We start from the raw sequence: 27,853 nt of genomic DNA, 5'->3' as shown, positions 1-27,853 counted from the left end.
TGAATATTTCTTATACAAATGGAGTGCCCGTCTGACAGAGACATGGGAATCGTGGAGATCAACTAAAAGGCAGCATAAATTCCGCAAACTCGTTTAGTTGTCTCATCCTTTGGGGGTATCTCGGTATCATAAACATAAGTACTTAATCAAGTGACAAAATTTGTCTTTGTAATCCGCGAAAATATAAAGTTGTATCGTAGAATTCTAGAATCAGCTGATTGAGGATTTGAAATCCTGAAAATATTTTCTAACTCCTGACCATGTTCAGGGTCAACTGTCAATTGGTTTCCTTCATAGTTCATCATCTTCATTTAATAGGATGGGTAAGGACGCATGGGGTTTAGCTTCAGGTTTTCATTTCTAGATGTGTAATCCCGAGTTCTATAGGAAAGTTAAACACTAAGATCAAGTTAAAAAGTTTACATTTTTCTAACATTCCTAGATGTGGAAGGGGGAGGGGGGGGGGGGGGTTAAACTCTGGTCATGAACCAATTGGAATTGAAATTAGAATTGAAAATAATTTTTGAGTCATACTTCTATAAAGTGTTTACATGTTTAGCAAACTGCATGTCTAAATAAGTATCTAATCAAGATTTGGGAAAACATAATAAAAGGTTTTCTTATTAATTTAAAATAAAAATTTGGTGAGAAAAAAACATGAACGAGCACTACGTAATAAATGACTACGTGTTATTCTAGAATTGAGTCTAACGGTTTAAATGGGCAAGCCCTAATCAAAACAAACTAGGCTTTGTGAGCACTACTTGCCCGCTGTATGCAAATATTTTCCGCTTGCTTTAAAGAACACTTTACTTTTTACAATTTAAATCTAAAACCCCGCAGAAAAATATTAATATTAGAAAGGATTGATTTTGATCATAGACTGTGGTGATTTAAATCATAAGATAGTTTCGTTATCTATTTATTTAAAGTAGTAATCTCTGTTAGGATGTCTGTATGTCCGATCATAACTCAGAAGCTTTTAAAACCATTTGACTGAGAAACTCGGTAGAACCTAGTTAGTTTCAAGGCAATGCTGGGTTCCCACGCTAGTACAAGAAACAGTGTTTTTCAATCGATATTAGCTTTTTCAATGTTTATCGAATACAACCACCCTAGTCCCACCCAACCAACATATTTACTTAAATGCATTATAAAGTGCCTGTGGGTAAACGTATTTCATTTATGAACCCAAGAAATATATATGCATAGTTCCTTGCATCAACCCGTGTACACTATAATTTAGGCTGGTTTACGGTCTGTTAACGAACTTTAGTTTTACAAAATTATAAACGTCAAAATTTAAGAACGCAAATTAAACGATCGTTTTATTGTTTCTTTAACACGGATTGACACAGGATGGCTAATTTGTATGCTTGACCAAAAACCAAACCTGAACAAAAATAATCATTTCTAGAATGTAAAGCCACTGTTGTGGGGCTAGCTGCAGCATGGGGACGATTGTGAAAATAAAAAGATTTCCGTTCAGGATCGGAAAAGTGGTTTAGATTCAATATATCAATGCACTGAACGATAAGAATTTAGTTAAAAACAAACGCTCAAATATTTGGCCCCTAAGGGCTGGGCATTGTTCCTTTTACTATATGCAAAACTCGTTAACGAGCAAAAATAACCGTTCATGAAAAAAGAACAAGCATGTTCATTTATTAAAATAATAGATATATTGGATTGGCCACATTCAGACTTTTTATAGGTCTTTGTTAACAGTTAGTTAAACAAAGCTAACCCTAACCAACTTTTAGGTCGCTTGTTTGTTCTATAACCTCAGGACTGAACGATCAGTTCGTTCTTTTCCTTTCTTCCTTAAAGGTGTCGTTCTTTAACGATATCAATTTTATGAACGGTGTTAATAGAAGATAATTCAGAAAACATCAATGGCACCAGCCGTTATCCAGCTGTTAACTAGTCACGTGATACAGACGGAAATCACGTGACCAGTATACTGCACTGCCATTGGATGAAGTTCTGGTGACGTAATGTGGACTATACGGACTATGGGAAATAATATTTTCAATTATATCTATAAAAAATGCAAAATAACAATTAAAAATTATAACAGGAGCAAACCTGAGATTCTTAGCCCCAACTGTGGGATGTAATCGTTTTCAGATTGGTTGCGTATTTGCTAAATATGATAAGTTTAAACCTAAAACTTTTATACAAAATTGTATATATATGAATTTTCATATAATTTTGACACAGTTTTATAACTATTTCTCGAGACAGGAACATCAGATAGATGTCTTATATGTATCGTTCAACTCCTGAGATTCTCATCCTATTCCCCCTTTCATTTTTCCTTTACAGTCCCTTTATGGATGCATTTTATAAATAACAGCGACATTCTTTAATTTGTCTGCTTAAAACTGCATGACACTTAGAGAAATAGGTTTTCGTTTAATTTTCAAAAAGAACAGAAGAAAAAAATTAAAACAAAGTTTTTTAATTGTTTCATGCATGAAAGATAACAACATTTTCAAATGGTATATATTAGTTTATTAGTTCTTTCACATTTTCTAGCCGGTTTTATGAACAGCCTTTTTGTTCATTACAATTTCTTTTGTTATAAAAATTGTTTAAGATGACCAAGAGAATAAATAAAAAAATCTGAAGTGATATAGTTAGATCGTTCGAAAAAGAGGGATATGAACTCTTAATCCTTGTAAGTTGTTTAACCTTTATATTAGTAGTATTTCTTTAAGATGCCCCGAACAAATTTGTTACAGGGTGTCCCAATAAACATGGAATTAAATAACGACTTCTAAATCGTTTTTGTTCTGTGGGGGATTATTTTGTAAACATTCTTTTGTAGTATAACATTTAAACAATAGTCCTCCTTAAATGTATTTAATTTAAATGTTTTGTTATCATTATTAAAATTAGTGGAAAAAATAATCAAAACAACCAAGAGCTATTTTCCACTTAATTGCTTTATACTTGTACTGTTAAAATAATCATCAATTTGTAATTGTAAACTCGTTCTGTACACAGATACATGTATTTAAGCAATAAACTTTATCTTATCTATCTTATCTTATCTAACCAAAACTGCTAATCTCGGGATTTCCAAAATGCGGTCTACTAATTTTACCTCCAGAATTGACGGAGATATTAGGAAATGTGTCTAGAATGCAGTATATCAACAAAACTGTTAAAATGTTTAATATCTCGGTCAATTTTAAAGACACAAAAATGGTAGACCACATTATGGAAAGCTCATTAGATTTTCAATCTTTTTGATGCACTTAATGTCATTTATAAAAATCGGAAATCAAAAACGATATTTAAGTCGCATGTTTATTGTGAAACCCTGTAGTATAAAGCTGTTATGACAATAAAAACAAAGTGCAAAAGTATAATTTGTAACTTATAAAGAAAGTAAAGAAAAGAGACGATTATCGTTCTTCGGTTTTCTGATTACCGCCGTATAAACGTTTAACTGTAAGTTTGGTTCAACGTTAGGAATTCTCATTACAATAGAAACATCACCCAGGGCTACTCACGCAGCTCTAATTTGATTGAAGCTGGGGCATTGCTGAGATTCTTATTCATTTTGAGTAGGGCTATCCACCCAACATTAAATTTTTAAGAGATTTTTTCTCTTTCAAGTTAAATCAGTCATGAAAATTGATGCAAATTTTTACAACAGTCTGGATCTTTGTGCATAAAGTTCTCAGATTCGTCAATTTAATTGAAATTGGATGAATCAACATCCACGTAAGATGAATATATATCTGCTGAATGAACTATCATGTAAGATGAATAGTAGTCTGATAAATGAACTACCACGTAAGATGAATATATGTCTGCTGAATGAACTATCATGTAAGATGAATAGTTGTCTGATAAATAAACTATTATGTAGGATGAATAGTTGTCTGTCTGATGAATGAACTTTCATGTAAGATGAATAGTTGTCTGTCTGATGAATGAAATACCATGTAAGATGAATACTTGTCTGATGAATGAACTACCATGTAAGATAAATAGTTGTCTGATGAATGAACTATTATGTAGGATGAATAGTTGTCTGTCTGATGAATGAACTTTCATGTAAGATGAATAGTTGTCTGTCTGATGAATGAAATACCATGGAAGATGAATAGTTGCCTGATGAATGAACTACCATGTAAAATGAATATATGTCTGCTGAATGAACTATCATGTAAGATTAATATATATGTCTGCTGAATTAACTATCATGTAAGATGAATACTTGTCTGATGAATGAACTATCATGTAATATGAATAATTGGTTGATGAATGAACTATCATGTAAGATGAGTACTTGTCTGATGAATGAACTTCCATGTAAGAAGAATAGTTGTCTGATGAATGAACTACCATGTAAGATGAATTCTTGTCTGATGAATGAAATACCATGGAAGATGAATAGTTGCCTGATGAATGAACTACCATGTAAAATGAATATATGTCTGCTGAATGAACTACCGTGTAAAATGAATAGTTGTCTGATGAATGAAATACCAGGTGAGATGAATAGTTGTCTGATGAATAAACTATCATGTAGGATGAATAGCTGTCTGATGAATGAACTATCATGTAGGATGAATAGCTGTCTGATGAATGGTCCTACATTGGTGTTATTGAAGAATATTGTCTACGATTGGTCTGAGTTTGTGCCGAAGAAGCGCTGAATATCTTCAAACTTAGGAATTTCAAGCAGTTTCGTCCAGTGCAGCTTTAAACGATCGTTTACAAAAACGATTAAAAACCCTAAGAACAAGGGCATTTGGCAAAATTGTTCGTTCCGCGTTCGTTCTTTTCCCAATTGTTCTATTCCCGTTCCGATGTCGAGAACGGTTCAAGCTATTCGTTAACGGTGGAAATCATAATGACTGTTTACGTTTTGGATCGTTAAGAAAAGTTGATTGTTAACGATGTCTATTTTTTTGTGATGTCGATTGATAAAATGGTTTATGGAAACGGATGTTATTGCCACACACTTTTCTGATTCTTATATCTTTGCAACCTGATGATGTAAACTAAATTTAGTTTAAAAAATCAAAGATCTACGACATCGGGTTGAAAAGGATTAACAAATGCCAGTCTTGCTGTGTTCTTTTTAACTCGAAATTTAAAAGCCATTCCTATTAATTCATGAAATCATGACTTGTATAATATGTAAATCATGTATACAAGTTTCTAATTTAGAACGAGTTCATCATTTTTAACGTACACGAATCCAATCCATTTTTAAACATATTACCGTTCGTTCCTGTAATAGAACCATCCTTCCCCGTTACAACGCCCAACCCTAGATCTAAGGGGATATATGGCCAGTAGAAGCATGAGGTGTTAGAGAGAGGGAGGACCATTGCACCATCGTTACCGCAAAAATTTCGTTTTATAACGAAAACAGTGTATGCATACTTTAAAGGATTAATAATTAACAATTACAGTGAAAACCAGAAAACAATGGAACAGTAATACGACAAAAAAGCAATAATCAAGTGTATTTGATGTTGTTACAAAGCAAATAGTTTTACTAGACACAATTATTAAATCACTAATTTAACAAAAGGGTGTTTTAAGACTAAACAACTGATGTGCTCATGCTCATTGGAATTTTTATAATTATAACTTTAGTCCAAAGGTCGTCTTTCTTTTACAGAATTTTCTGGTTAGTACATTATCAATCATTTACAAATACAATAATCTCTTACATAATTCCAGATTACATATCAGCTGTGAAAAAGAAAATGTTGCCACTGCTACTGCTGCTGCTGGTTGTTAGTGCGGGCTCTAGGCCCCAGGTGTCGTCAGAAGGAGAGTTTGGAACAGTTTTATTTGGAAAAATATCTTATTCTTTATTCGGTCATTTTTCTTTGTGGATGTAACACAATTCAGTTTTTTGCCATAAACACTGATTTTCTAATCCATATATCTTTGCAATCCAATGCAGTAGTCCTTAGATCAAATAGCCTTAGTTTGAAATATAAAAGGTTTACAACATCAGGGTGCAAAGCTATAGAATATATAAAATTTGTGTTTGTGGCAAAGGCTCAATTCCTTTGACTTTAAATCACAAAAGGCATCAGAAACTTAATAATAATGATTTTAATTAATTACTAAGATCGAGCAATTTTATGAAATCGCCGAGGGGGGGGGGTCATTTTCAGGTTTTGTCTAGAATGTTTTCTGAGCTCAAGTGGTGAAGGAAAACTTATACATGTACACATTATGTAACCTCCAGGGACAGTGTGACAATAACCAAAAAACTCTGGATTTGGAAGACGACTTTTAGAACTAATTTATAACTTTAAAAGTCCGATGAGAATGAGACACAGCAATTGTGCAGTGTAAACAGACCCATGTTACTAAATTGGTGATTTAATAAGTGTCTAGTAAAACTATTTGCTTTGTAACAATATCAAATTCAATTAAGTATTGCTATAATATCGTCTTCTTATTTCATTTTTTTCTGGTACTCACTGTTTGGAAAAAGATTAAAACTGAGAACATAATAATCATTATTGGAAAAGGTAATATACTTCCTAAAACGATTGTTTAACTTTAAGAATTTCACACATTCATTGTAAAAATTCCAAACCATAAAATTATTAGAAACCACAGTGATTGAAACCCTAGTTGATTCAGAACTAACAACAATACAAACTACAATTGATGAAACTACTGAAAATAATGAAATATCAACGGATACTCCAGAAGTTTCAACTATTAGTGATGTTGGATCAACAATAGAGAATATCGCTGATGAGGCTTTGAATGTTCAATTAGACAATAGAGATATTGATGATACCATTGAACTAAAGGAGCAAGGTGAAATACCTTTCAAGTTTGGGAAGCCATTTCATGCTGTTTTAACAAAATGAAAATTAACTTGATAACATTTTAGGATATTTTTTTTTATTTAACACAAAGTTAACATTGTAATATAGATTCAGGGTTATCCACAAATAATGAGACTTCAGAGACGATTGTACAAAGTACATACTATCTATTTACTTATATTTACAATTCGCTGCAGCAGTAAACTTCTTTCTTTCTTTTCCAAATCATTAGATAAACAATTAAATTACTATATCTCAGGCAGAATACATAATTTAATCTTGAGATTAACACATTCCTAATGCTTCGGGTCGTCTTTATAGTTACATTCTTTGTGTGTAACCCTTTACAAACTACATATTTAACTAATAATTTAAATATTAAGTCTTGACAACAGCTCCTGAAAACCTGGAAAGTAATGATGCAACAACTGAAGCCCCGAATAGCTTTGATGTCTCAACTGAAGCCCCGAATAGCTTAGATTTCTCAACTGAAGTGTCTGAACTCGGCGTTATTTCTACCCAATCTTGGCTGTCTAGAGATCAAATTGAAGGCTCTACTGCTGATGATGATCTCATTGAAGGGTCTGGTAGTGGTACTGAAACGGTAATTGAGGATGCTGTAAAACTTTTAGAAGAACTTGAGGAAGCTGTTCTTGAACAGGAAGCTGTTCTTGAAGAGGAGGCTGCAGAAAAAATGATTAATCAAATTGCAGACATGGAAGCTGATCAGATCATTGAAGAGCCAGTGGAAGAGGCGATTGCTGAGACGATAGAGGAGGCTATTTCAGCGGGGCTGGACGAAACTTCTATTCAAAATGCTATTGAAACTTCTATGAACGATATAGTTGAAGAGATAGTAAAAGAAGAAATATTAGAGAAAACAGAAGTGTTCAAGCCTTCCCCAAAATTAGAGCCTACATTGAAAATACAAAATCAACCCCAGGAATCAATAAATTTATGAAGATATCAAATTTGACGGATGCAGTTATTATTTTTAGATTCTTAAGTGTTTACTTTAAAAAATGAACACAAACACACAAGAGCACAAAAAAGGATTATGCTGAAGGGGGAAAAATATGCGCAAATATTTATAGCACCTATTTTTTTATTGGTTCCTCTTTCAAAAAGTACACCAAGTCAAATATTAGATCTTAACACCAGAAATATTTACTTTCATGAATGACAGACGGCTTAGTAAGCTGCACGCCGAGACATCAAACTAAGTTATTTGTAAATATTTCAACAACAAGGGTTCAAGGTTACCGAGACACTCCTAGTTTAAAACCATTTTCAGGAAGATATAAAAATCAATCATCACGGAACCTCGAACCAATCAATATCAACTGAGAATATGAAAAAGATATTTAATCTTTAAGGGACTGTAAGCGTAATTTCAAGTGACCCTCTTTGCAAAGATGACAATGCCTTCTTTACAACAGTACCTTTAAAAGCTTTTTCTGTTTAATTATGAATTAGATATAATTATTTATTAAAGGAATTGAGATGTAATTAAAGGAATTGAGATATAATTAAAGGAATTGAGATGTAATTAAAGGAATTGAGATATAATTAAAGGAATTGAGATGTAATTAAAAGAATTGTGATATAATTAAAGGAATTGATATGTAAGTAAAGGAATTAAGATATAATTAAAGGAATTAAAGTCCTTGCCTTAAACTATTATTTTCTAATCCCTATATCTTTGCAACCCAATATCGAAGACCTCAGATATTTCCAACTCTGAATTCTACTAGATCAAATAACCTAAGTTTTGAAATATCAAAGGTGTATACCATTTACCATCAGGTTGTAAAGATATACAGGTTTGTAAATTTGAGTTTGTGGCAGAGACTCAATTCCCTAACACGTGACCCTCCATTAAAAAAGGCGCGGGAACTCTAATTCTAATCCAAGTTTGTCCAGCTGAAAATTGAGACCTACCGGTATTTTAACCGCAAAAACTCTTTCAATACAGATTTCTCTTTCATGGGTAATTATTTAAAGTTTTAAGGGGTATCCATATGAATCAGACATACCACTTAATAAATGTCGAGTATTTTAAAAATACGAGTACAGTCACTTTCACATTGAGAAAAGTTTATTGATTAGTAATTGATGTAGGAAACCGAAGTGTTTACTCCAGGATCTGTGTTTGGATTACAATGTGAAGCTACATCTCAGGTTAGAATAAAATATATAGGGTGTTCCAATAAACATGGGAATAAAGAGACAACTTGAAATATCGTCTTCGTTTTTAGAATAAAGACTCAATGTCTTTTCTTTGTATCTTAAAAATTGACGGTGATAATAAACAGTTGAAAGATATCGTTAGGATTTCATTAACTAATTAATTAAACAAAGACGATAACACAGAAAATACTTTAAATACAGAGGGTACAGTGGTCACCGAATATATCAATACAATAAAGACGAATTTTTAATTTAAGTTTTGATTTTGTAAGCTTTTTATTTTATTTAAGGTTTTTTTTCGAATTTACAAGTAATTAAAGAGAAGTTTTTTGATTAACAGATTCTATTCGTTTTCATGTTCATGTATACCCATACTGTTTAAGCAACTGGACATAAATCGAAATTGAAATCAAAGGTTTTTCTTAGTTTATTGCGACGATGGCTGTATTAAAGAGAATAAAAATAATACAGAATAAAGCCTACAAGCATGACTAATACATAGTTCTTGTTCAGGTTGATTTAAACATCAAATACTCGTGGACCAAGAACGGTCGATTTATTGATATTCAGACAGACAGAATATTTCTAGAATCGGACAAAAAAGGTAAAATAACGGAAAATATAGAAAATGAGAAAAATCAAATACGACTCAGGTCTCAGCTGTCGTTGGGTCTTAATTACGGCTTGAGCTTTGAGTTTCATCTAATTACACCGAGTTGAGTTCATAAAACAGGTTTATTATTGTATTTGGCGGATTTTCATTATTGGAATTGGCGCATTCCGGGTCTGAGATAAAAACAAAACTCAACATTGAGTCTAATTCACCACTAAAACCAACCAAGGTCGGTTTTATTTTCATTGGGCCTAACAATGTAAGACAAGTTTAAGATCTCGTAGCTGTCATTCACGTGACACAAGCTGTCGTCTGAGTCGGGTCTTAGATTGGGTTTTAAAGCTAGGTTTCAGGAATTAAGACCCGAGCCGAAGCTTTTAAATCTCGGGCTCAGATATAGCCAAAATTATGTTCAATGTCTGCATGGGTTTCGAACAACACAGCAAACATCTTTTTAAAAAGTTTGCGTGTTGTTTTAACATTTCTGGATTAAGTTATTTAAAAAACTGTTTAGGAAATTTAATCATTCTGAGTCCGGATGAAGATGACGTTGGATTATATCAATGTGGAGCATCCAATTCGGAAGGTGTGGCATTTTCCCGCGTTATCCGAGTAGATAGCAAGTTTGTTCGAAAATTGGAAAACAGCTCACCACAGCGAGTAGGAGGAGGGGGGAGGGCTTTAAATGGACCCTCGGAGCTCTTTCTTGTCATGCCCACCTCTAATGGAAAATTTGAACCTGAACATATTCAAATTGTTGAATCAGAAATAGCAGAGGAAAAGTGATGTAATTACACAATACCTATAGTACAGTTAAACATTGTAAATCAAAAGATTTTGTAAATAAAACATGACAAATTGATGAACAGTGAGCAAGGAATTATTTGACAAGTTTTTAGAATACAAGATAATTTAGCATTAAGCCTAGCAAACTGTGACATTCGAACATAGCTTGACCAAATAAACATAACAAATTTTTAATTAAAAAAAAGGAAAAACAGCTTTGTGATGGAATTCAGTTTTTACCAACAAACTCTGACTTTCTATATCTTTGCAACTCGATGTTGCTGATCTTTGATATTTTAACCTTTAAATTATGTTAAAATAACTAGTTTAATCTACCATCAGGTTGCAACTTGCAATAATATGTGCTTTAGAAAATTTAAGTTGTGACAAAAACTCAATTCCTTTGAATATGATTGAATTATAAATAAAAAACGTGATAGAATTCAAATCAATATCAACAAAGTATCAAGTGTGTATCAATTAATGCGTTAAAAGATGGATATGAGCTTCGAACTGAAAATATTTAAGTATGTGTCTTCATTTTTCTGTCAGAAAGGATATTGAGATTGGTCTATACTAAATGATATATATCAACAAATTATCAAGTATGTGCTTTATATCTTGGGTAATTTTGAACGCACTAAAAAGACAACCCACATTTTGTGATTATCATTTTATTTTGTTGATATTTTTCATTTAGTATAGACCAATATCAATATCCTTTCTGACAGGAAGATCAAGACATACACTTTAATATTCTCAGTTCCAAGCTGATGTCCTATTTTTAACGCATTTATTGATTCGTTTTGGTTAAATTTCATTTTTCTTTCATAATTTTGAATGAAATCATTCATTTCTCCTGTGATTTTGAACGCACAAAAGAGGCTGATCAAATTTTGGAAATTGCTGGAGTATAGGAATCATTTCATCAATCATTTTAATTATATGTAAATTATATTGACAAATGAATGCTATAAACTGTTTCAATGATCAAAGCTTATTGTTAAAGCGTCAATTAATTCCAGGTCTTTCTGGTTATGACTGTATGGGCAAAAAAGACCGAAAACCCAACTAACTAAAAGCACTTACCTGCATTCACCGCAATGAGAAATATTTTTTTGGTTAATTTTTGGAACTTAGCGGGCAGAAAGAAAAACACAACAAATGTTTTCTAAATTTATTATGCTCAAGACATAAATTTATTTTTACAATGGCGATAGTAAAATGTTGTTTTTTTCATTACATTTACCGAGTAACTGAAATTAATAAGTGTTCCGTTAATATTTGACATGAATAGCTGCGTAAACATAAAAATAAAAATACAATTGATTTCCAGAACGATGACAAGGGATTCTACAGAAATTCTCAAAAAAGTATAGTTTAGAATTGAATAAAATAAATATATATTTAGCAATTGAGCCAATTTGAGAGTATTTANTAGAATTGAATAAAATAAATATATATTTAGCAATTGAGCCAATTTGAGAGTATTTAACCAAATCTGATGGTGGTGTGAGAGCACACAAAATATGAAAGCGGAAAGGTCACTTCGGCTTTACAAACGATATGGCACTATGTTATATATCACCGTGAATTTGCAACAATGTGTAGGAAAAATAATTATGCAAATTAAACGATAAGAACTAAAAAGTGTATAGAAGAATACTTAACGACATATTTTTAAAAATATTGCTAAACATTAACTTTACATTTTACAAAAATGCGTTTATTAGTATTTGTATACTAAACTATACAATTTAAGTACAGGCGTAGTCTATATATCAAACAATAAAGACGACTTCCTATTTCTATTTCTACCAACCTTTTCAACAACATAGACATCTACACATTTAAACAATAAGAAGTTGTTTGTCAATAGCTTCTCTTTGTTTACTTGTAAACTTGTAATTTGACAAATGCTTGCTAGACAGCAAAGCATTATTTATAAGTCGTCTTCATTGTAATTTTTAAATCGGCGACCATTGTACTTACAACATAGAAAGCAGAGTTAAAAAATATGTAAATGAACATGTTTAAAGGGACTGTAAGCAACATTTCAAGTGACCCTTCAATTTCCATGCAAAGATGAAAATGCCCAATATGTAGTGGCATCCTTGAAACCTTAATCTGAAAAATGAAAAGTGTGGTAGATACCTTTCTTTTTCTGACTCGAAAAATTTTCATAAACAAGGAATCCGCAAGTTACTTTCGCAGAGAAACCGCAAATGAAAATGAACACTCAGTTTAAAGAAATAAAAACAATGATATCTAATTCATACTTGATCAGTCAAAGCTTTCAAGGGTACCGTTGTAAATCGGGCATTGGCATCTTTAAATGGAGGGTTACAGTCCCTTTAATCTTTTTCTGAATAAAGTTGAATAAAACAAATTATAAAATGAGCTAATGCGAGTATTTATTAAGATAGACATTCATTGATTATTCAAAGAAAAATATCTCGAGGTTATTTAATTTCTTTAAACAATGAACAAAAGATTCAATGTCTATATAACCAAGGTTTTCTAGAATGCGGACATTTTCCTTTCCTCTGGAAAAGTACGCAACCTATTGATTTAGAATTTAGGAGATAAAAAAACAAAAATCACAAAGGTTCAGCTTTGTACAAACAGTATGTTTCTCCAAGCAGACAAATTTGGACAGATTTTCTTTAATATTGTTACTATGGCTATATCTATGATAAATCTCGTTAAATGCTTTATGTGTTACACATTCAGAGATTCCAAGATATATTACAATGTTCACTGTTTAGCCGCCAGATTGTTTATCACTTTGAGCAACACTTAAACCCCTTCTTAAAGAGACTGTACGCGTAATTCCAAGTTACCTTCCATTTATTGAGTGGCGTGTACGATTTATAACGTTACCCTGTAAATCTTTGCTTGATCTTAAATTTCGTAGATATTCTTGTTTATAAATCGGAAAATTAGGTGTCAAGAAAACGCGCGAGTGTACACTAACTCGGAGTGTACAGTGAACACTACATCCTCGTGTCTCCAGGAACACGAGATTCTGCTATACACATAAAAGTATCTACCTAATCGTTGACCGGACAACGGTTTAAAGGGTACCGTTGTGCATCGGACATGCCTCTTGATAAATGAAAGGTCACTTAAAATTACGCATACAGTCCCTTTAATAATGTTTTTTTATACTAATAAAGAGGATATTCTTATTAATGTATTTTAGTAGATAGGTTTGTGCATAACAGCTGTGGAAATGTCACTATCTAATCTACTAAGAGATTTCTTAACCCTGAGAGCTGTTAGCCTAGCATTAGGGTTTTGGTGCCAACATTCACTCATTACCTAGAATAAATAAAAAATATTAAAGGGCATCTTATTATAAGCTTACACATGTTTAGCGGCAATGCGTCTATAAGGCACCCGAGCCTTATTCCAGTTGTTCAGAAAAATTCTTAGGCATTTATCAACACCAAACTTTTGCATAATAAAAATTCCAAGATTTGATCGTTACAACCAGATCATATCCTGGGGACATAAGACCAACAAATTAAAAAATTAAAAATTCATTTAAAAGTTTTAAGATTACAATTTTAACCGTATTTCAACAAAAACTTTAAAAAAAGGTAAATTTACGCGACATTAATAGGTCGCTTCTATAGTTATGATATTATGCAAATTTATGAGAAAACAACTTATCATCGCAATACCTCTTCAGTCTTCAATAAGAGGAGATATGATTGAAAACAATAAAAGAATTAAATCATTGGTAAAATTTGATTTAGTTTGACGTGAGAAAGAGATTTTAGATTTGAATAGAAAACTTTAAAAATTTAAGAATAAGAAAAAACTGTCCGACCTTATATAAAGTTCTTAGAGTTATATTTGAGTTCCATCTGCTAGGTATTTCAGGTCTCACTTCCTTCACACAAACAACCTTAACATCAATATTATAATTACACAGTTTTAGGGTTTTCAGATTTTCCGATGACACAAATCAAATAATTTAAATAATTTGTAAATGAGCTGTTTCAAGTTTCCCCCCCCCCCCCATTGATTGGGTTTCTTATTTCTTACTTTCCACTGTAAATTTTCAACACAAATCCCAAATTTTTTTTTTCGCTGATCAACACAATAATCATTTATAATATGAATTTTTCTGTGCACGGTTTTAACAAAACAAAAAATATTTGATTCCCATGTGAATTTATTCAATCAAGCAATAATGAGTTTTCCAATTTTGGCTGCCAGGTGGCGCGAAAGTGGCGCCGTGTCCAGAATTGGCGCCATTTCATTCAAATTATTGGGTAATTTATACAATAAAGCAGATTAAATGTGAATTTAAAATAGGATTCAGAATGTATAACAATCAGAATATTTTTGATTCCTTGGATTGACAAAATAATTCAAAATTTTGATATAATGAATTCAATAGCAGAGTAGATAATGAATTCAATTAAAGTGACTGAATCGCCGCATTACGATACATTACAACTGGTACATAAATTCTCAGTGCTACCTGGTACATATCGTCAAAAGAAGGATCATGAGGAACACAATCATAATATGGAAGTCTGTAGTCCTCACATTGCGTCACCTTAAATTTTAACAGGAAAATTATTATTTTAACAGTGCTAAGGATCCAACCATTTTAATGTGCAAGAGGTCTCTTAAAAAATGATTATTTATCAAGCTTCACTAATTTCTGGAAACATAGAGTCGGAATAGTTCAAATAATGTCTTGTAAATTATGATTATAGATTACACATTTCGATATCCAACCTCATATATCCTTTACTAAAAAGTACAGGATTGTCCGGTAGATTGAAACATAAATGATTTTATCCCATTAATCCTTCAGGCTTGGATAAATATAAAAAGTTCGCACTTTCCTCAAAGAATGGCCATCCTTGACACTTAAGACAGGTGTTTTGAAAACAAACAGATGTTATATGTATAATGTAATTATAGTGTTAGGTATTTTTCAACTTAAAAATGTTAAAATTCCCAAGCAGCAACTTCCCAGGCCTTCTGAGCCGCCACAGGCTGCAATAGGGGCAGAACGCTGCAACTAGGATGGACTAAGATGCCAAGCATTGAGGCTAAAACAGACTATAGTGCCGAGCATTGAGGCTAAAACAGACTAGGGTGCCGAGCATTGCAGCTAGGACAGACAAAATTTGTAAATTGCCCCCTTGGTAAAATTCCCTTTGGAAGTTACTGCTTGGGGAAAGCCTTTTAGTAAGTAGCTTTTGTGTTTAAAAGTTCAAAGGCTATTTTTATTTATCTAGGTATAAATTCAACGCGAAGTCAATTTTTTTATATTTAAGGAATAAAAAATGTTAATTTGCTTTACTAGCTTCATCAATCTAACCTTATCAGCTGTAAGTGTTCGCCGAGTAATTTCCCAGAGCACGAGACCGTACGCATACATATCTACGCATTTATAGCTCTCGAATGAAGATGTGACTAAGGTCTCGTCTAGAACTTCTGGCGCCATATATCTTCGGGTTCCAACTCTCGTATTTGGAGCAATGTCTACCTCGTTACCTTCGCTGTTATACCTGATAAAATTATATTAAAATACTTATTAACAGAGGTAAAAACGTTTGTGCTGTGAATCCCGGGATCAAGAAGTTAGGATTAAATTAAGTCTTCTTGGATTAATGGATCCTGTGGGGCTAAATCAAATTAAGAGATCAAGCACATTATTTGAAAGCTGTCACGTGACAGTATGTTAATTGATTAAGCTTCGAAGATTAATTGTCACACAAAAGTTTGACCTCAGGTCAACAAAAAAGCAATCCATAGGGTCAAACTTGTATACGTTTTCCATTATGTAAAAAATGACAAGATCAAACGAAAATGATAAAGGGCTTTTTAAAAAATAACAATAAAATAATATCATATCTTCCGACTTAAGTAACCTCAATATCAAAACTGCACATTCTTAACAAATATAATTAAAAAATCTATGCTTAAAAAATAAAACTAAAGGCAACATTAGGCACTTTATAAGATTAATTTGAGCAAAAGTATTTGGACAAAACCATTTCATACAATTTTCGCCAACGATACAAAAATCAGATTCGGTAAATTTTGATGCAACACTGAAGGATTATCCCCCCCCCCTGATTGTGTGTGACCTCAAATGACCCCAGGGAAGGTTTTTGGAGGGTTAAAATCTCAAAATTTTTTTCATAAAATTTTGAAAATCCACGAAAATATAATCTAAAATCTTCTATTCTAAATTTTGTTCATTACAAAGAGAAAATGTTCACAGATAAAGCAACAATTAGAAGTTGCAATAGACGATGGGGTCGAAGCACCCTGGAAGTCTTGTACAATAAACTTTTTTGTTTAATTACTGACCTTACTGCTAGCCCAAAGTCGGCTATAACACTGCTTCCGTCCTTCTTTACCAAAATATTTTTACTTTTAATATCTCGATGAGCAATCGCCGGTTTACCCTAAACAATTGATCATGCGTATATTTCTAAGAATTACACCCTGACCCCGGGGGGGGGGGGGCGGTTTTGTGGATCTGGGTGAAAATTAAAAAATTGAACATGAAGAGGCAAGTTTTTAAAATCCTTTTCATTCTTTTCTTTTCAACAAAAAAATTATTTATTTTCCTCAATTCAGAGAAGAAAAAAATTATTTTTGACACTCCCCGCACACACCTAACTTCTGGAGAAAAAATATTAATTTTGCCACTCCCTGCACACACCTAACTTCTGAGTAAAAATAATTTTCAGGAAAATAGATTTGATACATTTATCAATATCAACTTTAATCCCTCCTTCTGAAAATCAGTTTCTTTAGTTTTAATTTTTTCTCAATTTCAATCAGGTAATAAACAGGGGTGGATACAGGATTTAAGTGAGAGGGGTGCTAGATTTATCTTGGAACAAAAAAATTCAGATTTAGGAACAAATAGACGTGCAGCAGCCAATTTTTTTAATATAGATTTCCTGTTTTGCACTAGGTTTTTTTTCCCGTAAGTGCTATTCAGAAGCTATTTTGAAATCTCAAGGGGGTGCGAAGGTCCTGTCGCCCCCCTTGTATCCGCCCCTGGTGATAAACAAACGTATATACGTTTTACATAGAAATTTGGCAACCTTGTATGGTTAATGCTAAAAACAAAAAAAAAACATAGAATTTGGCTCATTTCTGAATAAATGCATATCATTACCTTTGTCCCAAATATTTCTGTATGAAGATGCGAAATTCCCTGGATGGCAGTTAATGCTAGTTTGACCTAAGTGAATATTTCATTTTTCAGGATACAAAATAAATCTGTTAAGATTGTAAAAACTATTGCTAAGGCTCCTTTTCATTTTGATGAAGACCGGATCTAGATCTGGATCCAGGATACCCAGTGAAAAAAAATCCAAATACGGATCTGGGTCATACTCATTTCTTTAAGATTTACTGATTTTAAAAATAAGAATTTTCAAATGTTTTTATTTTTTTTTCGATTGTTATTAGGCTGAAACTTGCTAAGCCATCCGTGGATCCGCATATTTTTTATGGATTCGGGTCCGGATCCGTAGTATTGTGAAGACATTTTTTAGGATTCATTTGAGACATACAAAACGTTTTAATAATGTATAATTACTGAATTTGAGCGCAAATCAACGTTCAAAATCATCTATTTGGGTAGTTACGTTTTGAGAATCGATTTTTCAAAAATATTGAAATAACGACGACAAAAAATGTATCAAAAATTCTACAGTAAACTAATTAGATGTTTAGGAACATATATTTCTCAATAGAAATGTGTCAATAAATCAATGTTAGGATCAATTATTTCTTTTTCATTATAATTAAATTTCTTATTCTTTAAGAATTTGTTCGCAGATATCTTCAAATTCTTCAAATGTCCTCTTTTCAATAAAATTCAAAAATATTTAATAACGACAAAAATGTAAAAATAATTCAACATTAAACTAACTAGATGTTTAGGAACATATTTCTCAATCGAAATTTGTCACTAAATCAATGTTTGAATCAATTTCTTTTCCATCATTATACTGAACTTCTTATTCTTTACGAATTTGTTCGTAGATTTCTTCAAATTCTTCAAATGTCGTTCTTTCAATAAAAATTCCAGAAAATCTACAGAAAATGTTTGTGAACAATACAAGATCACTTATTTTTGAAAGGGTTGATTTTTATTTTCTCAACCTGTTCCTAAACAATTAATTAGTTATGCATATCAAACGAAAGCTAGGAACCCCAGGAATACAGTAGCAGCAACAAATCCAGTGTTTGACCTTCTAATGACCTCTTACGACCTCTAATGATCTAAATGACCTCCAAAAATGAAAACGTTTTAACTATGACTTTTTGCAAATCAAACAAAAGCTAAGAACCCCAGGAATACAGGCTACTTTATTCCTGGGGTTCCTAGCTTTCGTTTGACCTAAATGACCTCCAAATGTAAATGTTACAATTTTTGTCGTCCTTATTTAATAATTAAAAAATCGATTCTCAGAACGTAACCGTAATTAAATCGATTCTCAGAACGTAACCGTAATGAATGATTTTGAAAGTCGACTTTGAGCTCAAACTCAGTTATTACACACTAGCAAAACGTTTTATAAAGCTCAACTGAGTCCTAAAAAATGTCGTCACAATACTAGATTCTCAGTTCAACTACCATACATTGTCAGTCGCTCCCTTTAAATTACCAATTTATCCAACGAATACTTACCGCTGCTTCATGGTCCAACACATTGTTTTGAAGAAAGTCGTAAAGGCTTCCAAGGTCGTAGTAGTCGGTAATAAGCAGCATTTGTGTCCAGCCGCCTGAACCCTAGCAGCACACGGCGATCAGTAAATATTGTCTTTCAGGGTCAAAATTTGGCAAACTGTGAGAGAAGCAATTGTATTTTTTTATTCTAAACATTTGCTTTTCTTTCAGCTTGTTTGACCTTGTCAGAAAATATATCTGCTGAAAAAACGATACAAAAACGATCCAAAAACGGTCCAAAAACGATTCAAAAACTATTTAAAAACATTTCAAAAACGATCCAAAAACGATCCCAAAACGATCCAAAAACGATTCAAAAACGATTCAAAAACGATCCAAAAACTATCCCAAAACCATCCAAAAACGATTCAAAAACGATCCCAAAACGATCCCAAAACGATTCAAAAACAATCCAAAAACTATTCAAAAACGATACAAAAACGATTTAAAAACAATCCAAAAACGATACAAAAACGATATAAAAACGATGCAAAAACGATCCCAAAACGATCCCAAAACGATTCAAAAACGATTCAAAAACTATTTAAAAACTATACAAAAACGATTCAAAAACAATCCAAAAACGATACAAAAACGATTCAAAAACGATCCCAAAACGATTCAAAAACAATCCAAAAACTATTTAAAAACGATACAAAAACGATTCAAAAACAATCCAAAAACGATACAAAAACGATACAAAATCGATACAAAAACGATTCAAAAACGATTCAAAAACGATTCCAAAACGATCCAAAAACAATCCAAAAACTATTTAAAAACGATACAAAAACGATTCAAAAACAATCCAAAAACGATACAAAAACGATTCAAAAACGATCCCAAAACGATCCCAAAACGATTCAAAAACAATCCCAAAACGATACAAAAACGATACAAAAACGATACAAAAACGATTCAAAAACAATCCAAAAACGATCCAAAAACGATTCAAAAACAATCCAAAAACTATTTAAAAACGATACAAAAACGATTCAAAAACGACTGTGTTGTACCTTGATATCTGCAGCTATAAAGCCTAGAATATTATCATGTCTCATGAGAACGGTTTGGTAGATTTCCGTTTCTCTGAACCAGCTGGCCTCCTCGGTTGTAAAGAAAACCTAGAAATTAACATATTTAACCAGGCCCGACACCTCTTTTCTCCTAAAAGGCAGTGGAATTATTNCCCGTTCAAATTAACAAATAAGTATGCTCTATGCGCTTAATTTCTGCTGGCTGCAAAGAAAAGATTGATGTAGACGAGGCCGTATTCTGAAGCACTGTGTCTGAGATTAACTTAAAAGAACCAAACTTCTTTTGTCGAAAATATCCACTCCTATCCTAACCTTTCTTATCCCATTTGTCATTATTAAGGCGGAATTCTGACAATTAATATCCTCAGAATTTTCAAACCCAACTTAATGCAGTGAAACTTTTTCAACAATGATGAATATGAACCTGAACCTTAAATCAGTTGAGTTAGCATTCCTAGAAAACTGAAAACTGAAGATCAGTTAAGAACAACACACAAGTCAGAGAAAAATAATTCACTCCTTTTTTTCAAAATTTTGTTAAAAATTTTTCAATTTAAAAATAAATTGTAAAAAAAGTTTTCTTAATTCTGAAAAAAATATTCACTCCTGAAAAATAACAATCATTTTTACCTTAACCGCCACTCGTTCTCCTCTCCACCTAGCCAACCATACTTCTCCATATCTTCCTTTACCCACACTAGACAGCTAAACATTCAATCAATAAATCATCAATCAATTACCAACACTAGACAGACAGCTAAACATTCAGTCGATCTATCAATTAATCAAAAATCAATCATACTTCTCCATATCTTCCCTTACCAACACTGGACATTTATTCGTTCAATAAATCAATCAATCACCAAACACTAAACATCTATACATTTATTCAATCAATCAATCAATTAGTCAATCAGCCAATCAATCAATAAATCAATTAATCATACTTTTTCCCTTTCTTCCTTCACCAACACTAAGACATCTAAACATTCAATTAATCAATCAATCAATCAATCAATCAATCAATCCAGCTAAACATTCAATTAATCAATCAATCAATAAATTACCAACACTAGACATCTAAACATTCAATCAATCAATCAATTAATTAATCAATCATACTTCTCCCTTTCTTCCCTGACCAACACTAAGACATCTAAACAGTCAATTAATCAATTAATCCGTCAAACATTCATTTAATCAATCAATTGATCAATAAATCAATCATTCTTATCCCTTTCTTCCCTGACCAACACTAAGACATCTAAACAGTCAATTAATCAATTAATCCGTCAAACATTCATTTAATCAATCAATTGATCAATAAATCAATCATTCTTATCCCTTTCTTCCCTGACCAACACTAAGACATCTAAACAGTCAATTGATCAATTAATCCGTCGAACATTCATTTTGATCAATCAATAAATCGTACTTCTCCATGTCTTCCAACACTAGACTTCTTAATATTCAANCATAATTTTAAGCTTAAGGGCGAAATCAGGTTTATCCCCTTCCCCCTAGTTGCATCACTGATCTTTACCATATGTATCTGCTTAGCTATTGTTCTTTGAACCAAGAGTGGGAGTCCAGAACCAGAACCTGAACTCTGTTCAATCAGTTCAGACAACGTTGAAGTTCCTAAACAACATGTTTATTGTATATTTAACCGGCTTTTGACCAACATTACCGACCAATGCTTCCCCAAACAGAGGGAGGTTAGGTTACTTAACGTCCACTGGGACAGTTATGTAAAATAACCACCTGTTCTGCGAAGTTTTCGGGAAAAAATTCAAATTTTTATAAGATAAAATTTTGTAAAACTGCTTTTTCGGGAAATTAAAATTTTTACATTACCTTGGGTTCGAAAGATCAATTTTGTCTACAAAACGTCCCTCGCTGAGTCCTTGGATGTTTTGTAGACAAAATTGGTCTTTGGAACCCTTGGTAATGTAAAATTTCCTCAACTTTCCTGTAAAGGAGTTGAAAATAACTATTATCTATGAATGATTTCGTTCAGAATGAGACAAAGTCAGTTATATTTAATAAATGAAATTTAAACAAAACTCTTAACATATCTGGTATTATTGAGAGCCAAAACTCTTAACATATCTGGTATTATTGAGAGCCAAAAAATGGCAGAACACATTCAGAAAATAGCAGGATTAGGGCTATTTTGCGATTATTGTTTTATAAAAAAATATTGCTTAATTCAGACTACCTATTATGAATGCCGGCAGATTTTTTTTAACGTCAAGGACGACTTTGAAATTATCAATCAATCAATTGATATTATTCCGAGTTATGTAAAATAAGACATTTTATATGAATGCAAAGTTCTTGTCAACATTTTCGATGATAAATTTGTTAGATTTTGTCCAATTCTTTTATAAAAAAGGTCCAAAAACTGAAATAACAACAATAAATAATAAGTCTTTTTTTGGGCCAGGGGCTAAACTATAATATTTCCTTTCACCTCGAAACATTTAAAAAATAAATTTTTTTCATAGTTCAACCTAACCTAAAACACGATCTTCAGAACCGTAGGTCTACGCACTATGTTGTGTGACTGTGTGTTTGATTGAAAACTTTATTTTCGACAATATGGTTTATTATAAACTCATTAAAAATTACCAGGTAGTCCAAATTCTTCATTGTCTCCAGGACTTCCAGCCTCTGATATGTATCTAATAAGAATAGGCATAAGAAATAGTAGGCTTAAGAAAGAATAGGCACAAGAAAGAATAAGCATAAGAAAGAATAGACCTAAGAAAGAATAGGCATAAGAAATAGTAGGCATAAGAAATAATAGGCATAAGAAAGAATAGGCATAAGAAAGAATAGGCATAAGAAAGATTAGACATAAGAAAGAATAGGCTTAAAAAGAATAGGCATAAGAAAGAATCAGCATAAGAAAGAGTAGACATAAGAAAGAATAGGCATAAGAAAGAATAAGCATAAGAAAGAGTAGGCATAAGAAAAAATAGGCATAAGAAAGAATAAGCATAAGAAAAAATAGGCATAAGAAAGAATAGGCATAAGAAAGAAAAAAGCATAAGAAAGAATAGGCATAAGAAAGAATAAGCATGAGAAAGAATAGGCATAAGAAAAAATCAGCATAAGAAAGAATAGGCATAAGAAAGAATAGGCACAAAAAAGAATAGGCATAAGAAAGAATAGGCATAAGAAAGAATAGGAGTAAGAAGGAATATGAGTCAGAAGGAGTAGGAATAAGAATGAAAAGGAATAAGAATATGAATATGAATATGAATATGAATATGAATATGAATATGAATATGAATATGAATATGAATATGAATATGAATATGAATATGAATAGGAATAGGAATAGGAATAGGAATAGGAATAGGAATAAGAAAAAGAATGAGAATAAGAATAAGATTAAGAAAGAATAAGCATGAGAAAGAATAGGCATAAGAAAAAATCAGCATAAGAAAAAAGGCATAAGAAAGAATAGGCACAAAAAAGAAAAGGCACAAACAAGAATAGGCATAAGAAAGAATAGGAGTAAGAAGGAATATGAGTCAGAAGGAATAGGAATAAGAAGGAAAAGGAATAAGAATAAGAATATGAATATGAATATGAATAGGAATAAGAAAAAGAAAAAGAATGAGAATAAGAATAAGATTAAGAAAAGATTAATTAAATTGCTCTTGAACTAAATAGCAATTCTTTCTGTTATTTAAAATTGCAAGCCGTGGAAAATTTTTGATTTTAATTTGATATTCATTAAAAAACTTTTGTAATCAATTAGTAAAACTTTGGATAATTTAAAATTCAACATGTCAAAACTTACACGAGTCAAAAATTCCTTAAGATCAACGCTAAGAATAACCGTTAGGTCTGAGAACAAACATTATAGTTAAGCATATTTTTACAAATTGTAATTAAGTTTTGATCAAACAATCAATTAACTAATTGTTATACTCTCCCGCTCTCCCAAATCCTAAGTTTTTGGCAACTTAAAGGGACTGCAAACATAATTATAGCTTAAAGGGACTGTAAACATAATTTTAAGCTTAAAGGGACTGTAAACATAATTTAAAGCTTAAAGGGACTGTAATCATAATTTTAAGCTTATAGGGACTGTAAACATAATTCTAAGCTTAAATGGACTGTAAACATCATTTTAAGCTTAAAGGGACTGACTGTAAACATCATTTTAAGCTTAAAGGGACTGACTGTAAACATAATTTTAAGCTTAAAGGGACTGTAAACATAATTCTAAGCTTAAAGGGACTGTAAACATAATTTTAAGCTTAAAGGGACTGTACACATAATTCTAAGCTTAAAGGGACTGTAAACATTATTCTAAGCTTAAAGGGACTGTAAACATTATTCTAAGCTTAAAGGGACTGTAAACATAAGTATAAGCTTAAAGGGACTGTAAACATAATTTTAAGCTTAAAGGGACTGTAAACATAATCTTAAGCTTAAAGGGACTGTAAACATAATTTTAAGTAAGCCTCCATTTAACGAGGAAATATCTGTATCATAACAGTATTTCTTTAAAATTTACTGAATTTTTTAACAAACCAGAATCTTCATTTTTTTGTCTCATTTTTTTCGCTCATATCTTTTTTTCAGTTTTGGTTTATATTTTACCCATCGGATCCGGATCCGTGGATCCGCCATATTGTTGCGGATCCGGATCCAGGAAGCCAAAATCTTGTGGATCCTAAACACTGGACATTACGTTTACAAATATCAGTCCTTTTAAGTATGAAAACTACCTCTGTATTCTATCCTCCCTCTGCTTGTATCGGAGGTACGCGAACGTTACAAGGAGAATAAAAATAACAAGGCAGATCGTAAGGGACACCAAGAGGGCCACATGGTAAACAGAAGGATCTAGTGCTCCAACCTCCCCCTCCCCGGCCTCAGGGGTGGGGGAGTAGATAGGAACCAGGTGCTTGTTGCAAAGGTCCAGGTCGGAGCAGCAGGAAATTGATCTAAATTAAATTTATTACGGTTTATAATTTCTTTAAAGTAACGTTTATAATCAGCAAGTTTAGTGCTTTTTCACATTTTAAATGCCACAATGCCACTTTCATAGCTCAAGGGTGTATATTTTCCTGAAAAATCACCCCCCCCTGTTTTGAAAATCAATTATTTTCCCAAGAATGTTTTAAGGACTTTTTTCGCTGAATGGTAGAAAATAAATGATTTTTAGAAGATTATGAATAGATGAAAATGATTAAAAACCTTTTAAGTCCAATTTTTCATTCCCCCCCCCCCTCTTCAAAAAGCTTCCCCTCGGGGATTGGGTTATTTTTAAAATATACACCCCTGCAATAGGAGCATTCAGCTTTGTAATGTAAGACATTAGCCAATTGGTTGAAAATATCAGTTTTAAAGGTTTACCTGGGATAAAAATGAGGCACAAGATGTCCTTTACATTGCATTAAACCAGTTTCATCAGGAGGCAAACAACCATACGTTCTCTCAGGAACCAGTGTATCCGTTTCAGGGTCAAGCACCTCCTCCACAGCTGAAAAAGTGTAAAATTAAATTAGTAAATTAAGAAATTTGGCTTCCATCGTTCATTTGAAAAACTCGTATACATTAGGACGGACTCTCATTAATTCGCATATTTATGATTAAACTTAATGCTAAGGACTCGTTAGAGTTAATATAATCTTCAAAGCATGTCTTCAAATAAGTTAAAGTCGTTTATAAGGTTAGTCTTTTACTCATACCAGCTTTTTGTAAACTTTTACAAAAAATTTTTTTGAATGAATTTAAATTTTAATTATGTCGATAAAACGATTCTTAAAAATATTGCGGAGTATACTCTGAACAGATATATTTTAATTTAATTGATTGAAAATTTACCTGAAAAACAGTGTGACCCAGCGGGAGCAGTACATGTTCCATTAAGTTGGTTGTCGGGGCAGTGTCCCAAACAAAAACAAACAATGCTTCTAGTCGTCCGTAAGAAACATAACAATAACAAAACAGAATATACAGCGTGCGTCCTCATTATAATATAGTCACTTTGTAGCGTTGCTGTTCATATTTGTAAACATTTAAATTTTGAATTCACAGAGATTTTCACAAGAATTTGGGCCAAAACAATCAGCCACCATCCATCGTATCTAGTTCGGCTGCTGCAGTAAATATTGAAATCTCAAGACTGTGCGTGTCTAGGCTTTCTGTCTCTATCTACCTGACTTCTATCTGTCTATCTATATGAGCATCAGCTATCTATCTATCTATCTAAATACAATATCTATCTATCTCTCTCTCCTATCTATCTGTCTATCTAACTGCGTTTCTACCTGTAATATGGCGACAGCTGGTCTGCACAACAAATAAATGAATTAATATAACAAATTTTATAAATCTTGAAAAAACACAAAGAATTTTAATTTTCTTATTTACTTTTTTTGTGGTTTATTGTGTTGAGTTTGGTTTTCGAGTTATACGAGGGGGGAAGGCTATAGTCTCACCTGCAAGGCTGCAGTGCACTCGTAGCACTTCCTATCAGTGCGTACATGGGGGGGGGGGCAGTAGTCCTCTTGCCCCCCCTGGGAGTTCCAGGGGGGGCCCTGCCCCCTCCCTGGAAAATACAAATTATAAGGAAACAAATTTAAAAAGAAACAGCTGACAATGACGAAGACTAAGGATTTGTCTAAATTCACTGTTAACACAAAATTTTAAGATACTTTAAACTAAAACTTTTGCAAAAACAAGACCTCGACATATTAGATCATGCTTATAACATGATTGAAGATGTAAGAAAGGTATTCTATTTTCTATTTTTCTATTTTTTCTTACAGTCAATTTATAAAGGAATTGACTCTTTGGCACAGACTCAAATATGTAAACCTTTGGAATCTGATGTTGTAAACCTTTGATATTTCAAATTCAGAATATTTGATCTAACAGAATTCATAGTTTGAAATATCTAAGGTCTACAACCATAGATAAAGATTCGTTATTCGTATTATATATATAGATTAACTATGTATAGGTCGATCGGTTGTAAACATTGGCTGTAGTTGTTATGTAATTGAGTACTTGTAGTGTACATGAGTTCTGTAGAGAGAAATTTAGGTTAGTTTAGTCCTTCTCATGTACGTCCTTCTTCAGTTCTCGTCAATATGATATATTGCTCAGTGAAATATTGTTGTTCAAATAGTTCCATTCCTGGAGTTATATTACACTCTATTCGGGAGGCATGGTTAAACCTAGTAGATTGGAAAAGACCCAATCCGAATGTTATCTGCAGCAACGAACATTTTCCTATAAGTTATATAAAAGTGAATGGGAAAAAGTTGTCAAAGTCTGCTGTTCCCTCAATTTTTAACATTATCGGAGCTGTTCAGAACTGCTCCCTGGAAACTGTTCTGAACGAATATAGTTATGCCGTCCCAGCTATTCAAAAGCTAAAGAAAATGTATGACGGAAACACGAGCAAAGGGAAAAAGTTCCAAAATCAGAGTTATTCCCTCAAAGCTCAAAAAAGAAAACTCGACGAAAAAATTCGCAGTCTAGAATCTGTGATTGTCGAAATAAAAGACAAGTTCTCTTTACCAGAGGAAACTATAAACCTTCTTCACAGTTCAGCAAGTAAAATTCTGGAGGAGTTGTTTCAAAGAGTTATAAAAAAGTTAAAATATTCGGATTG

At 32.4% G+C, this 27,853-nt stretch overlaps 2 protein-coding genes across 7 annotated transcripts; one reads left to right on the top strand and one right to left on the bottom strand.

Annotated features, from left to right (window-relative positions):
* The first annotated feature begins 5,707 nt into the window (after positions 1 to 5,707).
* LOC111709544 (uncharacterized) lies at positions 5,708 to 10,501 on the top strand. Its single transcript, XM_023483249.1, has 6 exons — positions 5,708 to 5,811; positions 6,610 to 6,825; positions 7,220 to 7,779; positions 8,958 to 9,017; positions 9,540 to 9,630; positions 10,154 to 10,501. Exons 1-6 carry the CDS (start codon positions 5,745 to 5,747, stop codon positions 10,423 to 10,425), a joined length of 1,266 nt encoding a protein of 421 aa, XP_023339017.1. The 5' UTR covers positions 5,708 to 5,744; the 3' UTR covers positions 10,426 to 10,501.
* A 2,316-nt stretch (positions 10,502 to 12,817) lies between these two features.
* LOC111709543 (bone morphogenetic protein receptor type-1B) lies at positions 12,818 to 26,397 on the bottom strand. Of its 6 annotated transcripts, none has more exons than XM_023483245.1 (15): positions 26,056 to 26,397; positions 25,585 to 25,711; positions 24,954 to 25,172; positions 22,834 to 22,886; positions 21,743 to 21,840; positions 20,830 to 20,904; positions 20,179 to 20,286; positions 19,124 to 19,225; positions 17,600 to 17,665; positions 16,777 to 16,874; positions 15,779 to 15,968; positions 14,924 to 15,001; positions 14,264 to 14,341; positions 13,554 to 13,749; positions 12,818 to 13,245 (listed from the first exon to the last, which is right to left on the bottom strand). In XM_023483245.1, the coding sequence occupies exons 1-14, from the start codon at positions 26,201 to 26,203 to the stop codon at positions 13,627 to 13,629; spliced, it is 1,563 nt and encodes a 520-aa protein (XP_023339013.1). In that variant the 5' UTR covers positions 26,204 to 26,397; the 3' UTR covers positions 12,818 to 13,245; positions 13,554 to 13,626. The 6 variants fall into 6 exon arrangements, with proteins under 6 accessions (XP_023339013.1, XP_023339011.1, XP_023339012.1 ...); XM_023483243.1 differs by having other exon boundaries at positions 13,564 to 13,749; XM_023483244.1 differs by having other exon boundaries at positions 13,570 to 13,749.
* Positions 26,398 to 27,853: the final 1,456 nt, after the last annotated feature.

The sequence above is a fragment of the Eurytemora carolleeae genome, unplaced genomic scaffold, assembly GCF_000591075.1.
Source record: "Eurytemora carolleeae unplaced genomic scaffold, Eaff_2.0 scaffold815, whole genome shotgun sequence".
Lineage (NCBI taxonomy): Eukaryota > Metazoa > Arthropoda > Copepoda > Calanoida > Temoridae > Eurytemora > Eurytemora carolleeae.
Note: the sequence above shows the minus strand (reverse complement) of the source record. Positions and strands in the feature narration are given on the sequence as shown.

Coding starts and splice junctions, on each gene's coding strand:
- LOC111709544 (XM_023483249.1), top strand. CDS start 5,745: ATGTTGCCACTGCTACTGCTGCTGCTGGTTGTTAGTGCGGGCTCTAGG. Junction 7,780..8,957: donor AAATACAAAATCAACCCCAG/GAATCAATAAAT, acceptor TAATTGATGTAG/GAAACCGAAGTGTTTACTCC. Junction 9,018..9,539: donor AATGTGAAGCTACATCTCAG/GTTAGAATAAAA, acceptor GTTCTTGTTCAG/GTTGATTTAAACATCAAATA.
- LOC111709543 (XM_023483245.1), bottom strand. CDS start 26,203: ATGAGGACGCACGCTGTATATTCTGTTTTGTTATTGTTATGTTTCTTA. Junction 22,887..24,953: donor AGGGAGGATAGAATACAGAG/GTAGTTTTCATA, acceptor TATTCTTATTAG/ATACATATCAGAGGCTGGAA. Junction 17,666..19,123: donor TGTTGGACCATGAAGCAGCG/GTAAGTATTCGT, acceptor ATATTCACTTAG/GTCAAACTAGCATTAACTGC.